Source organism: Lithobates pipiens, unplaced genomic scaffold (assembly GCF_037356315.1).
Source record: "Lithobates pipiens isolate NorthernLeopardFrog02 unplaced genomic scaffold, aLitPip1_a1.2 Scaffold_10, whole genome shotgun sequence".
Lineage (NCBI taxonomy): Eukaryota > Metazoa > Chordata > Amphibia > Anura > Ranidae > Lithobates > Lithobates pipiens.
In genome coordinates, this window is record NW_027507686.1 from 161,854,767 (window position 1) to 161,872,101 (window position 17,335).

Genomic DNA, 17,335 nt, shown 5'->3' on the forward strand with positions numbered 1-17,335 from the left:
ACTTTGTCCGTCCAACAGTTTCGGCAAACAGTCCGCTCAAACTTAGCATGGACGGACATGGCCACACACGACGGACGAACAGTTTGCTGAAACCGTGCGCGATGACGTGAACGGCACGTACGACGGGACGAAAAATACGACGTCCTATACACTGCATTATAGCTTTCGGCGTGAAAATCCTTTCTGAGCATGCGCGCAACTTTGTTTGACGAACAAGCCTACACACGAGCGGACTGTTCGCTGAAACAAGGTTTCAGCGGACAGTTTTACGGAATTTCCGAAAAACCTTGTCCGTCCAACTGTCCGCTGAAACTGTCCGCTGAAAGCCCACACACGAGCGGACTGTCCGCCCAAACACTGTTCAGCGGACAAAGTTGGACGAACAGTCCGCCCGTGTGTACGCGGCCTTAGGGATGATACACCTGTCCTCAGGTGCTTTATTTAAAGTCCCAAACAAACCCCCTTAGTTTAGCGGAGCTAACAAGTGTCTGTTAGTTCCTCAAGAAGTGACCCAGTAGGATCTGTACAAAGAAGGGAACCAAGTTTCTGCAGGAGGAAGGAAGAAGAGGAATCTGTAAATAGGGAGGAAGTTGTCCCTGGTTTTGTGTGTTGAAACATTTTCAAGTTGGGCATCTCATAACCCCTTACCCCATAAAAGTTATCATCCCCTATTAGAACAACAAAAACAAGCCAAAGGACTATATGCTGTGTCTGGATGCAATAAGGAAATGCTGTGTGCCAGGCTGTGCACTAGTTGCGCAAACCCTGACATCAACAACTCCTAGGGGGGTAGTGCTACATATTTATAACACTCAGGGCAGGATTAAGAACTTAAGGAGCCTGGTGTTGAGGATTTTGGTGGGGCTTTTTATAAAAATATAAAAAAGAATATTTTTTGTTATAACAAATTAAATTAGAGCGAGGGAGGATGAGAGAGAGAAAGTGGATGAGAGAGTGGTGAGGGGAAAGGAAGAGAGGGAGGATGAGAGATAGAGGGGGGGGGGGGGGTGAGAGAGAGAGAAAGGGGATGAGAGAGGGTGAGGGGTAAGAGAGGGAGGATGAGAGAGAGGGGGGTGAGAGAGAGGATGTGCATGAGCATTCATGGGAGTGACATCAACGCAGCCCGGCCAAGGCAAGTGACCAAAGGCACAGAACCCGGAAGGAAGATGGAAGTGCCTGTGACCCGTGAATCGCCGTCATGTTACATCGCTTCTAGTTTTGGGAACTAGGGGTATGTCCCCTGCTCGTCCACGGAGCCGATGCGAGTGCCCGGTGGTTGCAATCACAGGCGGCTCCCGCGATTGCTCGGGGCACACGGAAAACCAGGTTATGTGTGTAAACTGAGGGAAGAACAGACAGATCTTCTGTTCATACAGAGTATGAACAACGATCTGTCATCTCCCCTACACAGTCCCCTCCCCCTTCAGTTAGAACACACAATAGGGAACACATTAACCCCTTGATCGCCCCCTAGTGGTTAACCCCTTCACTGCCAGTGACATTGTCCCAAAAATGTGTCAAAATTGTCCGACGTGTCCGCCATAATGTTGCATTCCCAATAAAAATCGCAGATCGCTGCCATTACTAGTAAAAAAAAAAAATAATAATAAAAATGCCATAAAACTATCCCCTTTGTGAACGCTATAACTTTTTACCAAAAAATATGTAGAAGAATACATATCGGCATAAACTGAGGAAAAAAGTATTTTTTTTAAATATATTTTTGGGGGATATTTATTATAGTAAAAAATAGTTTTTTTCAAAATTGTCGCTCTTTTTTTTGTTTATAGCGCAAAAAATAAAAACCACAGCAAAAGAAAGCTCTATTTGTGGGGAAAAAAGGACGTAAATTTTGTTTGGGTGCAATGTTGCACGACCGCGCAATTGTCAGTTAAAGCGGCGCAGTGCCGAATTCAAAAAAGTGCTCCGATCAGGAAGGGGGTAAAATCTTCCCGGGGCTGAAGCGGGTAAAGTAGCTGATATTCCCTATGTTCCTCTATACATCACAATAGTAATCACACAATTAAATGAGTACTAATAATGGCTAGAACATATATGAGGACTGAGAAGATTTCCTTTACTTGAACTAACAAAAGTGTGCCCATTCTAGAGCTGGTTAACCACTTGACCACTGGGCACTTAAAGAGGAAGTAAACCCCTTCAAACCACTTTGACCTACAGGTAAGCCTAGATTAAGGCTTACCTGTAGGTCCAAGCAATATCTCCTAAACCTATATGGTTTAGGAGATATTTGCCCGAAAATGGGCACCGCTGTCTACGGCGCATGCGCCGTAGACAGCGGCGCGCAGGCGCACTAAATGCGGCAAGTCCAAGAATGGATTTGCCAAATTTGTTGACTCCCGTGCGCATGCGCGGGAGTGACGTCATCGCGGCTTCGCCGAATGGCAGCAGCGGAGCTGCGAGACGCGACTCCCGTGCGCATGCGCGGGAGTGACGTCATTGCGGCTTCGCCGCTGTCATTGGTCGGAGCTGCGAGACGCCACCAGCAAGATGGATGCGGCGGACTACAGGGATCAGCGGCGACTTCGCTGGCTCCTGTGTCAGGTAAGTGACACATAATGAGCTACTATGCGATGCATAGTAGTCCATTATGCTTTACCTTTGCAGGGAAAAAAAGAGGAAGTAAACCCATCAGGGTTTACTTCCTCTTTAACCACTTCGGTACCGCGCTATTGCCAAATGACGGCATTAGCGCGGACCTACATTTCCGGGACTACGTCTATTGACGTCGTCCCGGTTACGAGCGGCCTGCGCGCCCCCTGAGGGGCGCGCGCGGCGCGCTCTGTGATCGGCGAGTCCATGAGACTCGCCTGATCACCGATCCGTGCAAGGGGTCGATCCCGACCCCTTATCACGTGATCAGCTGTCAGCCAATGACAGCTGATCATGTGATAGAACGGAGCCGGTAATCGGCTATTATTCCTCCTCGCGCTGACAGCGCGAGGAGAAAAAAAAAAAGCCGATCACCGGCGGCCGTTATCGGGACATCAGTCCCGATCACGGCCATCAATACAAGGGACCACCTGCCACCTGCCAGTGCCCACCTGCCTCCCGCAGTGCCATCCTGAAGTAAAATAAAAAGCAAAAGTAAGTGCCCCCCGTCAGTGCCCCCCGTCAGTGCCCATAGTGCCCACAGTGCCACCCACAGTGCCACCCACAGTGCCACCCCACAGTGCCACCCACAGTGCCACCCAATCTGCCTCAAAGGTGCTGCACCCCAGTGCCGCCCATCAGTGCCCAGCAGTGCCGCCCATCAGTGCCCAGCAGTGCCGCCCATCAGTGCCCAGCAGTGCCACCTATCAGAGCCACCTATCAGTGCCACCTATCAGTGCCCATCAGTCCCATCTATCTGTGGTACCTATCAGTGCCCATCCGTGCCACCCATCCGTGCCACTTATCCGTGCCACCCATCCGTGCCATCTTATCTGTGCCCATCTTTGCCCATCAGTGCCGCCTTATCTGTGCCCATCGGTGCCGCCTTATCTGTGCCTATTAGTGCCGCCTTAACAATGCCTATCAGTGCCCACCAGTGCAGCCTATCAGTGCCCACCAATGCAGCCTATCAGTGCCCACCAATGCAGCCCATCAGTGCCCACCAATGCAGCCTATCAGTGCCGCCTAATCAGCACACTTCAATGAAGGAGAAAAATGACCCGTTTGCAAAATTTTATAACAAACTATTAAAACATGATTTTTTTTTTTTTTGCATCTTTTTTTGTTTGTTTAGCAAAAAATAAAACTCCGAGCTGTAACTAAATACCACCAAAAGAAAGCTCTATTTGTGGGAAAAAAATGATAAAAATTTCATTTGGGTACAGTGTTGTATGCCCGCGCAATTGTCATTCAAAGTGCATCAGCGCTGAAAGCTGAAAATTGGTCTGGGACTGAGGGGGGTTTAAGTGCCCAGTAAGCAAGTGGTTAAAGACCCTTAATAACCAGACCAATTTTCAGCTTTTGGTGCTCTCACATTTTGAATGACAATTACTCAGTCATGCAACACTGGACCTATATGAAATTTTTGTCCTTTTTTTCACACAAATAGAGCTTTCTTTTGGTGGTATGTAATGACCTCTCGGTTTTTTATTTTTTGTGCTATAAAAGAAAAAAGACCGAAAATTCTGTAAAAAAGTGAATTTTCTTTGTTTCTGTTATAAAATTTAGCAGATTAGTAATTTTTCTTCATAAATTTTGGCCAAAACTTCTACCACTACATATCTTTGGTAAAAATAAGTACAAATTGGTGGATATTATTTGGTCTTTGTGAAAGTTATAGAGTCCACAAGCTATGGTGCCAATATCTGAAAATTGATCACACCTGAAGTACTGACGGCCTATTTCAATTCTTGAGACCCTAACATGCCAGAAAAGTACAAATACCCCCCAAATGACCCCTTTGTGGAAAGAAGACATTCCAAGGTATTTAGTAAGAGGCATAGTGAGTTTTTTGAAGTTGTAATTTTTTCCCACAATTCTTTGCATAATCAAGATTTGTTTTCCTTTTTTTTTCCACAAAATTGTCATATTATCAGTTTTTCTCACACACAGCATATGCATACCACAAATTACACCCCAAAACACATTCTGCTATTACTCCCGAGTATGGCGATACCACATGTGTGAGATTTTTACACAGCGTGGCCACATACAGAGGGCCAACATGCAGGGAGCACCATCAGGCGTTCTGGAGCACCCAGGACAATTCTGACATTTCTCTCCTACATGTAAAAATCATCATTTATTTGCTAGAGAATTACATAGAACCCCAAAACATTATATATTTTTTTTTAGCAAAGACCCTAGAGAATACAATGGTGGTCGTTGCAAATTTTTATCTCACACGGTATTTGCGCAGCAATTTTTCGAATGCATTTTTTGGGGGGAAAAAACTGTTTTGTGCTTAAAAAAAAAACCAGTAAAGTTAGCCCAATTTTTGCATAAAGTGAAAGATGAAGTTATGCTGAGTAAATAGATACCTAACATGTTACTCTTCAAAATTGCACATGCCCATGGAATGGCGCCAAACAACGCTACTTAAAAATCCCCATAGGCGACGCTTTAAATTTTTTTTTACTGGTTACATGTTTTGAGTTACAGAGGAGGTCTAGGGCTAGAATTATTGCTCTCGCTCTAACGTTCACGGCGATACCTCACATGTATGGTTTGAACACCGTTTTCATATGTGGGCGGGGCTTATGTATGCGTTCACTTCTGCATGCTAGCACATGGGGACAGGGGCGCTTTAAATTTATTTATTTTTTTTATTGTTCATTTTACTTTATTTATTTTAGTTTGACATTTTTTCCCCAAAAATAAATTTTTGATCACTTTTATTCCTATTAGGAGGAATGTAAACATCCCTTGTAATAGGAATATGGGATGACAGGTCCTCTTTACAGTGAGATCTGGGGGTCAATAAGACCCCGCATCTCACCTCTAGGCTGGGAAGCCTGAAATAAAAAAATAAAAAAAAGATTCTGGCTTTGATCGTATTGGCGAGTTGGTAGAAGCACCGGAGGGCGGCGAGGGGGGGGGGTGTCTATGGCTGGGTATTGCAGGGTATCACGAATATGGCTGGGTATCTCCGAGTATGGCTGGGTATCTCCGAGTATGGCTGGGTATTGCAGGGTATCTCCAAGTATGGCTGGGTATGGCAATTTATGGCAGGGTATTGCAGAGTATTGCAGAGTATTGGCGGAGTATTGCAGAGTATTGGCGGGTATTGCAGAGTATTGGGGGGTATTGCAGAGTATTGGGGGGTATTGCAGAGTATTGGGGGTATTGAAGAGTATTGGGGGGTATTGCAGAGTATTGGCGGGTATTGGAGAGTATTGGTGGGTATTGCAGAGTATTGGTGGGTATTGCAGAGTATTGGGGGGTATTGCAGAGTATTGGGGAGTATTGCAGAGTATTGGTGGGTATTGCAGAGTATTGGGGGGTATTGCAGAGTATTGGGGGTATTGCAGAGTATTAGCTGGTATTGCAGAGTATTGGCAGGGAATTGAGGGGTTAAATTCGGTGAGCAGCGATGTGGGCACTGCAGATGCAGCCCACAGCGCTGCTGACACCGATCTCTTTCCCCTCCGCTGTACCGATCATTTGACGGAGCGATCACATGGTAAATGGCCGCAATGAGCTATGGGCAGTTGTTAACTGGTTAAATTTAGGATATTCAATATAATTTTAAAGAACTGTTTTTGTGGGTAAAAGGAATACGGGAGGAGTATAAAAGTGGGAAGTATGTGCAGGTGAGGGAGAGGAATGTGGAGGGTATAACAGTGGGCACTATGTACAGGAGAGGAGTTTGCAGGGTATGACAGTGGGCAATATGCACAGCAGAGGAGTGTGGATGGTTGGCAGTGGGCACTATGTACTGGAGAGGAGTGTGGAGGGTATGCCAGTGGGCAGTATGTACAAGAGAGGAGTGTGGAGGGGATGACAGTGGAGATGGCATTTACTATAAAACGCTGCACATACGCTTAATAATATTTAGCCTTATAAACAAGTCCCGAATATTGCTCTACCTTTGAAGCATTAGCCTTTCTCAAAGTGTCCTCCATAACATGAATGGAAAGATTTCTTTAGTATTTCAAAATGGATATATATAGATACACAATGGGCTTTTATATTATAGCATTATCTTATATTTTAGGAAGCTATGACCTTTAATAAATAATATATTATTCAAACATGTTGTTTTAGAATATCTACTATATGTAAATTGCCTAAAGGATGGATAATGAAAATGTAGGCCTAAAAATAGAAATAACATGTAAACTTTAGAATTATGTTCCTATAAACATATTTTCCGCCTTCGGCATGGTAAGAAGAGTATGACTAGTGGATTTATGCACTCAGGGTGTCACTTTTGTCACCTGTGGCTGGATAAAAATAACAATTACTTCCCGAGTAAAAAAAATAACATGTACATACAATCAGTTAAAGTGGTTCTAAAGCCTAAACATCTTTTATCTTCAAGCGGGGAATGCAGGAAAAACATGTTTAGATCTTTAGAATATCATCGAAAAGTTATTTTATTTCAGTAATTCAATTCAAAAAGTGAAACTCATATATTTTATATAGATGCATTACACACAGAGTGATATAGTTCAAGCATTTATTTATTTTAATTTTGATGATAATTGGCTTACAGCTAGTGAAAACCCAAGATTCAATATCTCAGAAAATTAGAATATTACATAAGATCAATAAAAAAAAGTTCTGTAATACAGAAATGTTGGCTTACTGAAAAGTATAGTTTTAATATTATATAAAGCTGCGCTTAGGTTACACAAGAATTGGTTGCAGCCTCCCCAAACAAAACCCCTCAATGGGGTCTCTACAAGAAAATTATATTATATTAAAGTGGGGTAGTTGGCACTACCTAATAAATGGTCCTATTTCTCAAATCATAAACTTTTTAAATAAGCACAGTGGAATTAAGGGTTCCAGGGACACATCTACTTGTTATTATATGGTGTACGACAGAGCCACGCACACACTACGTCACTTCCGGGTAGCTCGTGCGCGTGGAATGCAGTTGGAGCACACACTGCATATCCACTGGCTGGGCCCCGAATAGACACAATATTTGAGGTGATTATACTGCTTTCTCCCTCTTTTGCTTTGGAAAACTGTCAACTTATGACCCCGCTCATTATGGACACATAAATTATCCGGATTGTTATACTGGAATATAACGGAAGAAGGATATATGAGCTGAGGGGACGTTTTTTTCCTGTTTAACCCCTTCCCGCCGAGCGTACGCAGATGTGCGTACTCGGCTTCCGGGGGGTATACCGGGATGATGCCCGCACCTGCAGGCATCATCCCGGTACCGTTCTTTTCAGCAGGCGATTGGCTATCCAGCCATAACAACCGATGTGGCTAAAAGCCGCTCGGCTGTTATGCCGAAGGAGCGGGAGGGGACGTCCCCCCCTCCCGCCGCCTCCCGCCGCTGTTACCGGTGCTCCCGCTCGATCGGGAGCACCGATTCCTGGTGCGATGCCTATGTTAAAGGGCACTCTGATGGGCACATTTTATTTTAAGGGACACGCTGATGGATATATTTTTTATGTGCACACTGATGGGCATGTTTTGTTAAGATGCCCCTTAACAAAATATGCCCATTGATGTGCACATTAAAAATATACCCATCAACGTGCCCCTTAACATAAAATAAGGGTCACGCTGATGGGCACCTTTTATGTTAAGGGGTAATCCGATGGACAAATTTTATTTTACGGGGCACGCTGATGGGTATATTTTTAATGTGCACATCGATGGGCATATTTTGTTAAGGGGCACGCTGATGGGTACAACAAAATGTGCCCTACAAAATATGCCCATCGATGTGCACATTAAAAATATACTCATCAGCATGCCCCTTAAAATAAAAATTGTCCATCAGAATGCCTCCTAACATAATAGGTGCCCATCAGTGTGACCCTTATTTCATGTTAAGGGGCACGCTGATGGGCAGATTTTATTTTAAGAGCAACACTGATAGGTACATTTTATATTAAAAGGGGCACTTTGATGGGCAAATTTTAAGTTAAGGGGCATGTTTTGTTGTGTCCATCAGAGTGCCCCTTAATATAAAATGTGCCCATCAGCATGACACTTATTTTATGTTAAGGGAAATCCTGATGTGCACATTTTTTGTTAAGGGGCACTGTGATGGGGACACCTGATGTAAAGGGGCACTGTGATGGGGACACCTGATGTAAAGGGGCACTGTGATGGGGACACCTGATGTAAAGGGGCACTGTGATGGGGACACCTGATGTAAAGGGGCACTGTGATGGGGACACCTGATGTAAAGGGGCACTGTGATGGGGACACCTGATGTAAAGGGGCACTGTGATGGGGACACCTGATGTAAAGGGGCACTGTGATGGGGACACCTGATTTAAAGGGGCACTGTGATGGGGACACCTGATTTAAAGGGGCACTGTGATGGGGACACCTGATGTAAAGGGGCACTGTGATGGGGACACCTGATGTAAAGGGGCACTGTGATGGGGACACCTGATGTAAAGGGGCACTGTGATGGGGACACCAGATTTAAAGGGGCACTGTGATGGGGACACCTGATTTAAAGGGGCACTGTGATGGGGACACCTGATTTAAAGGGGCACTGTGATGGGGACACCTGATTTAAAGGGGCACTGTGATGGGGACACCTGATGTAAAGGGGCACTGTGATGGGGACACCTGATGTAAAGGGGCACTGTGATGGGGACACCTGATTTAAAGGGGCACTGTGATGGGGACACCTGATTTAAAGGGACACTGTGATGGGGACACCTGATGTAATGGGGCACTGTGATGGGGACACCTGATGTAAAGGGGCACTGTGATGGGGACACCTGATGTAAAGGGGCTGTGATGGGGACACCTGATGTAAAGGGGCACTGTGATGGGGACACCTGATTTAAAGAAGCACTGTGATGGGGACACCTGATGTAAAGGGGCATTGTGATGGGGACACCTGATTTAAAGGGGCACTGTGATGGGGACACCTGATTTAAAGAAGCACTGTGATGGGGACACCTGATGTAAAGGGGCACTGTGATGGGGACACCTGATGTAAAGGGGCACTGATGGGGACACCTGATTTAAAGAAGCACTGCGATGGGGACACCTGATGTAAAGGGGCACTGCGATGGGGACACCTGATGTAAAGGGGCACTGTGATGGGGACACCAGATTTAACTTGATCTGGGATCACCAGATGTAACTTGACAATAAATGTTGTTGAAATGCTAAGGAAATTGTACATTTCTCATGTTTTTGATAGATATACAGTTACTACAATATTTCTGAGTCGTAGCACAGACTTGAGATTCGGACCTCGGCCCAAAGAAAATTTTGGCGACCGGACCTCCTTTAATTTTAATTCATTACCCCTGATATATATGCTTCGGAAGGTACAGGGAGGACAGGACCGAGCGCCGTACACAGGAGAATTTCCTGTTTACGGGCGGCCTCTGTAATAGGAAGTCCTTCTCCTGCACTGCCATTGGACGACTTTTCTGTCCATCAAAGGAGGCGGGACTTTCTATTAAAGAAGCCGCCGTGTAAACAGGAGATTCTCCTTTGGCGCTCGTCAGTGCATTCCTGGCAATGGTGCTGTGTTCCTGGCAATGGTGCTGCGTTCCTGGCAATGGTGCTGCGTTCCTGGCAATGGTGCTGCTTTCCTGGCAATGGTGAGTCATTCCTGGCAATGGTGAGTCATTCCTGGCAATGATGCTGCATTCCTGGCAATGGTGCTGCATTCCTGGCAATGGTGAGGCATTTGGGGAGGCATTCCTGGCAATGGTGAGGCATTTGGGGAGGCATTCCTGGCAATGGTGCTGCGTCCCTGGCAATGGTGCTGCGTCCCTGGCAATGGTGCTGCGTCCCTGGAAATGGTGCTGCGTCCCTGGCAATGGTGCTGCATCCCTGGCAATGGTGCTGCGTCCCTGGCAATGGTGCTGTGTCCCTGCCAATGGTTCTGTGTCCCTGGCAATGGTGGGGGAATTCCTGGCTATGGTGGGGGAATTCCTGGCTATGGTGGGGGAATTCCTGGCTATGGTGGGGGAATTCCTGGCTATGGTGGGGGCATTCCTGGCTATGGTGGGGGAATTCCTGGCTATGATGGGGGAATTCCTGGCTATGGTGGGGGCATTCCTGGCTATGGTGGGGGCATTCCTTGCTATGGGGGGGGGGCATTCCTGGCTATGGTGGGGGCATTCCTTGCTATGGGGGGGGGCATTCCTGGCTATGGTGGGGGCATTCCTGGCTGTGGTGGGTGTGTTCCTGGCAAAGGTGGGTCTGCAGATGTGCACTGATTAGGCTGCATTGGTGGGCACTGACCATTATTTTGCTTCACAGTTCTTTATTTAAACATTTTTTTTTCCTGAAACTTCCCTCTTAAAGTGAAGGTGTGTGTTATACGCCAATTAATACAGTATGTACAAATACGCCCAAGCTCATTTCTTCCCACACACAGCCACAAAGGCAAGAGAATTCTTGTTGGGCCGTGTATTAGTGCTCGAACGAACACACTTAGACCGAATTTTAACGATTCAAAGAATGTCAGGCAAAATGGTCGGCCCTCGCGCATGTTCACTTCATCAAATCCGGCCCTCTTTGAAAAAAGTTTGGACACCCCTGGATTACACCATATAATAACAAGTAGATGTGTCCCTGGAACCCTTAATTCCACTGTATTTATTTAAAAAGTTTATAAATTGAGAAACAGGACCATTTATTAGGTAGCGCAAACTACCCCACTTTAATATAATATCAATATATGAGACAGACTCATTACATGCAAAGCAAGAAAGTTCAAGCCGTGATTTGTCGCAATTGTGATTATTATGGCTTACAGCTCATGAAAACCCCAAATCCACAATCTCAGAAAATTTGAATATTACATGCAATCAATGAAACAAGGATTGTACATAGAACAATATTGGACCTCTGAAAAATACAGTATAAGCATGCATATGTACCCAGAACTTGGTTTGAGCCCCTTTTGCAGCAATTACTGCCTCAATGTGGTGTGGCATGGAAGCTATCAACCTGTGGCACTGCTGAGGTGTTATGGAAGACCAGGATGCTTCAATAGCGGCCTTAATTGTTCGGTCTCAAGTCTCTGATCTTTCTCTTCTCAATGCCCCATAGATTCTTTATGGGGTTCAGGTCAGGTGAGTTTGCTGGCCAATCAAGCACAGTAATCCCACGGTCATTAAACCAGGTTTTGGTGCTTTTGGCAGTGTGGGCAGGTGCCAAATCCTGCTGGAAAATGAAGTCAGCATCCCCATAGAGCTAGTCTGTGTAAGGAAGCATGAAGTGCTCCAAAATCTCCTGGTAGACGGCTGCATTGACCCTGGGCTTAATGAAGCACAGTGTACCAACACCAGCAGATGACATGGCTCCCCAAATCAACACAGACTGTGGAAACTTCACACTGGACTTCAGGCATCTTGCAGTGTGTGTGGTGGCTCTTGATGCACTGACTCCAGCCTCAGTCCACTCCTTGTGAAAGTCCCCAACACTTTTGAATGGCCTTTTCCTGCCAATCCTCTCCAGGCTGCGGTCATCCCTGCTGCTTGTGCATCTTTTTCTTCCACACTTTTCCCTTCCACATAACTTTCTATTAATGTGCTTCGATACAGCACTTTGGGAACATCCAACTTCTTTTGCAATTACCTTTTGAGATTTTCCTTCCTTATGGAGGGTGTCATTGATAGTTTTCTGCACAACTGTCAGGTCAGCAGTCTTTCCTATGATTGTGATTCCTACTGTACCAGATTGAGAGACCATTTAAAGGCTCAGGAACCCTTTGCAGGTGTGCTAATGTGTCCTAGAATATTACACCTTTTCACAATATTCTAATTTTCTGAGATTGTGGATTTGGGGTTTTTATGAGCTGTAAGCCATAATCATCACAATTATGACAAATCATGGCTTAAACTATCTTGCTTTGCATGTAGTGAGTCCATATCATATATTAGGTTCACCTTTTAAGTTGCATTAGTGAAATAAATGAACTTTTGCACGGTATTCAAATTTTTTAAGTATCACCTGTATATTGAACAATAAAAAAAATAATGAAAAACCTCTAGCATAATTGCAATCACTTGACTTGAGCCCAAGGACTGCTTTTTAATGAAGCACATTCTCTGATATTTACAGTATCTCACAAAAGTGAGTACACCCCTCACATTTTTGTAAACATTTAGATCTTTTCCTGTGACAACACTGAAGAAATTACACTTTGCTACAATGTAAAGTAGTAAGTGTACAGCTTGTATAACAGTGTAAACTTGCTGTCCTCTCAAAATAACTCGACACACAGCCATTACTGTCTAAACCACTGGCAACAAAAGTGAGTACACCCCTAATATACCACAAATTGGGCCCAATTAGCCATTTTCCCTCCCTGGTGCCGTGTGACTCGTTAGTGTTACAAGGTCTTAGGTGTAAATGGGGAGCAGGTGTGTTAAATTTGGTGTTATTGCTCTCACTCTCTCATACTGGTCACTGGAAGTTCAATATGGCACCTTAAGAACTCTCTGATGATCTAAAAAAAAGAATTGTTGCTCTACATAAAAATGGCCTAGGCTATAAGAAGATTGCCAAATCACTGAAACTGAGCTGCAGCATGGTGGCCAAGACCATACAGACATTTAACAGGACAGGTTCCACTCAGAACATGCCTCATCATGGTCGACCAAAGAAACTGAGTGCACGTGCTCAGCATCATATCCAGAGGTTGTCTTTGGGAAATATACATATGAGTGCTGCCAGCATTGCTGCAGAGGTTAAAGGGGTAGGGGGTCAGCCTGTCAGTTCTCAGACCATACGCGGCACACTGCATCAAACTGGTCCGCATGGCTGTCATCCCAGAAGGAAGCCTCGTCTAAAGATTATGCACAAGAAAGCCTGCAAACAGTTTGCTAAAGACAAGCAGACTAAGGACATGGATTACTGGAACCATGTCTTGTGGTTTGATGAGACCAAGATAAACTTTGGTTCAGCGTGTGTGTCGGCAACCACGTGAGGAGTGCAAAGACAAGTGTATCTTGCCACTGGTGGTGGGAATATCATTGTCTGGGGCTGCATGAGTGCTGCCGGCATTAGGGAGCTACAGTTCATTGAGGGAACCATGAATTCCAACATGTACTGTGACATACTGAAGTAGAGCATGATCCCCTCCCTTTGGAGACTGGGCCACAGGGCAGTATTCCAACATGATAACGACCCCAAACACACCTCTAAGACAACCACTGCCTTGCTAAAGAAGCTGAGGGTAAAGGTGATGGACTTGCTAAGCATGTCTCCAGACCTAAACCCTATTGAGCATCTGTGGTGAATCCTCAAAGGGAAGGTGGAGGAGCACAAGGTCTCTAACATCCAACACTTCCATGATGTTGTCATGGAGGATGGGAAGAGGACTCCAGTGGCAACCTGTGAAGCTCTGGTGAACTCCATGCCCAAGAGGGTTAAGGCAGTGCTGGAAAATAATGGTGGCCACACAAAATATTGACATTTTGGGCCCAATTTGGACATTTTCACTTAGGGGTGTAATCACTTTTGTTGCCAGCGGTTTAGATATTAATGGCTGTGTGTTAAGTTATTTTGAGGGGACAGCAAATTTACACTGTTATACAAGCTGTACACTCTTTACATTGTAGCAATGTAATTTCTTAATTTCTTCAGCGTTGTCACATGAAAAGATATAATAAAATATTTACAAAAATGTGAGGGGTGTACTCACTTTTGTTAGATACTGTATATGCAGGTATTCTCATCCTCTTGTACACCAGTGAATAATCTATGTATTGTATAGATGCCTTGTAGAAATGTGTGTACTAAGCACTCAAACTAATAGACAGGTGAACAGAGGCTGATACGCATGCATATGCAATGATCAGACATGCATATGATGAGCAAATATTATAGACTTTCCTTTAATTTACCGATAATCAGAAAATAACCATAGGAAACTTACCAAACAAGTCCTTTGCACTCATTTTCCCTGTTCCTCCACTGAAAGAAACAGAAAAATTATTTTGCAAATAACACTAAATATGTGTAACGATATCATTTTAATATTTTTTTTTATAAAGCAATGAACAAATTTAATCATCTATAAATACTTAAATATGAACTCCAGGTAAACTTGAAATATATAGTTGGGATACATATGGGGGAGCTGCCAAATGGTTTGTATTTTTGTCCATTAAAGAGGAAGTAAACCCTGATGGGTTTACTTCCTCTTTATCTCCCTGCAAAGGTAAAGCATAATGGACTACTATGCATCGCATAGTAGCCCATTATGTGTCACTTACCTGACACAGGAGCCAGCGAAGTCACCGCTGTCCCCTGTAGTCCGGAGCATCCATCTTCTTCCGGGTATCGATGCTCCAGCCACTCACAGCGCCGGAGCAGCGATGACGTCACTCCTGCGCATGCGCACGGGAGCCACCACTAACGGCATATCGCCGTTAGCAGCGGCATGCTGCTAACGGCGATAGTGCGCCTGCGTGCCGCTGTCTATGGCGCATGCACCGTAGACAGCTGTCACTGTCTTTTAGTAAATATCTCCTAAACTGTGTAGGTTTAGGAGATATTTCTTGGACATACAGGTAAGCCTTAATCTCTGCTAACCTGTAGGTCAAAGTGGTTTGTAAGGGTTTACAACCACTTTAAGTCCTCAGATTTATGCAGCTCAGCTCAGCGAGCACAGCAAGGTTGATGGTGACCTGACTTTTCTCTGCTATTGTAAAAATAAAAATGAAGGCACAACAAGAAGTGGGAGGAAATCTCTCCAAATTGAGGGAATCTCTGGTTATAATAAGGGTGACCAGAACTAGCGTGCCTATTGGATTATTTCCCCTCTATTCCTGTTCTTGTCACGACCCAAAATTTGGATTTTCTTTCACTTTCACTCTCTGTGATAATGGTAAACAGGACAAATAGGGTGGGTGAATCTCACTAACGGGAGGCATAGACAGAAATTACAGTAATATCTGTACAAAATAATCCCAAAGATGAGTAAAGGTGACAGGAAATGAATGCACGCCATACTTCTATTACACTATGATTGTGAAACCAACACCCAGCAAAGATGTCACAAAATATTTTGTAGTTGATTACACGTAGCATTGTGTATTCTTCTTTCTTGTGTAATATCTTTGCCTAGGTGACTATTGGTTGCTGTGTGGCCTCCCTGCTTTTAGTGTGGCTCCATATATGCTCATGGCCCTTAGGGGATTGGCACATGTGGATTATTTGTTTTCATATTGAACACATACCGAATATCCTGTCTAACAGCATGTGTTAAAAACAGGGGTTTAGTTTGCACACATTTAAAAATACATGCATGAGCAGCAGAGGCCACGTCATGGCACCCCAGTATTATCTACAGTCCTAACTCTATACATTTTCCAGAGCCTCCACAGTAGATAATAATGGATAGATAGAGGGCAGGTGAGCCTGGAGGGAGTCCATCCCTCTTTAAAGGCACAGGGGTGTACTGGATACCAGCATATATCACAATGGCAGCAAAGGTGTCCAGTGTGTCCCCTCATCAGTATTACAATTACATTGTGCAACATGCTGGGTGTCTACTACGTCCCTCTACCTTTAACCTCCCTGGCGGTACGATTATTTCGGATTTTAGGTGCTGAAAGCGGTACAATTATTTTGCATGAAAATTTGTCGTTTTATATTGTAGTCCTGTAATTCTTAAGCCGCGTACACACGTGGCGGACTGTCTGGCCAACTTAGTCCGTCAGACAATCTGACGGACAGTCCGTCATACTTTCGAATGAACGGACTTGCCCACACACGGCACTTTTTGAGCGGACTAATACGGACTAAGTCCGCCATACTATCCGCCGTACTTTTGAAATGAACGGACTCGCCCACACACGCAGAGGAAAGTCCGCTCATTTGGAGCGCGTCTCCAGGTAGGCGGGGCCCGCGAAGGAGACGTCGCTGACCCCGCCGCCTTGTATGGACTTAAAGGGAAACCCCAACGCCGAAAAAAAACGGCGTGGGGGTCCCCCCCAAGTCCACAACAGACCCTTGTCCGAGCACGCTACCCGGCCGGCCAGGAAAGGGGGGCGAGCGAGCGCCCCCCCTCCTGAGCCGTACCAGGCCGCGTGCCCTCAACATGGGGGGGTGCCTTAGGGAAGGGGGGCCACGCGGCCCCCCCACCCCAAAGCACCTTGTCCCCATGTTTATGAGGACAAGGGCCTCTTCCCGACAACCCTGGCCGTTGGTTGTCGGGGTTTGCAGGCGGGGGGCTTATCGGAATCCGGGAGCCCCCTTTAATAAGGGGGCCCCCGGATACCGGCCCCCCACCCTATGTGAATGAGTATGGGGTACAATGTACCCCTACCCATTCTCCTGTGAAAAAAAGTACAAAAAAAAAACACAACACAGGGTTAAAATATTTTATTGCACAGCTCCGGGGGTCTTCCGTCTTCGGGGGTCTTCTCGCCGGACTCCTCCGCTATCTTCTTGTAGCTCTTTTGCTAGCGGAGGAGTCCGGCTTTCTTCCTCACCGCCGGCCTCTTCTCCCGACTTCGGGGGTCTTGTACCCCTCTTCGGTTCTTCTGCGCGGCCACTTATATAGGGACAATGGGGTGGTGTCACATGGCTTTATGTCACATGGGTTGGTCACATGGGTTGATGTCACATGGGGACTATGACATCGTAAGGGGGCGGGGTCACCATGTGACCAACCCATGTGACATAAAGCCATGTGACACCGCCCCATTGTCCCTATATAAGTGGCCGCGCAGTGCGTCCC

At 45.5% G+C, this 17,335-nt stretch overlaps 1 protein-coding gene across 3 annotated transcripts in view; it reads right to left on the reverse strand.

The window, feature by feature from the left end:
- EPS8L2 (EPS8 signaling adaptor L2) overlaps positions 1–17,335 on the reverse strand; it is a 272,423-nt gene that overhangs the window by 110,291 nt on the left and 144,797 nt on the right. For all 3 annotated transcript variants that reach the window (XM_077458781.1, XM_077458788.1, XM_077458772.1), the window contains exon 3: positions 14,525–14,562. In XM_077458781.1, the coding sequence (XP_077314907.1) occupies positions 14,525–14,562 (38 nt within the window). The remainder of the gene's footprint in view (positions 1–14,524; positions 14,563–17,335) is intronic.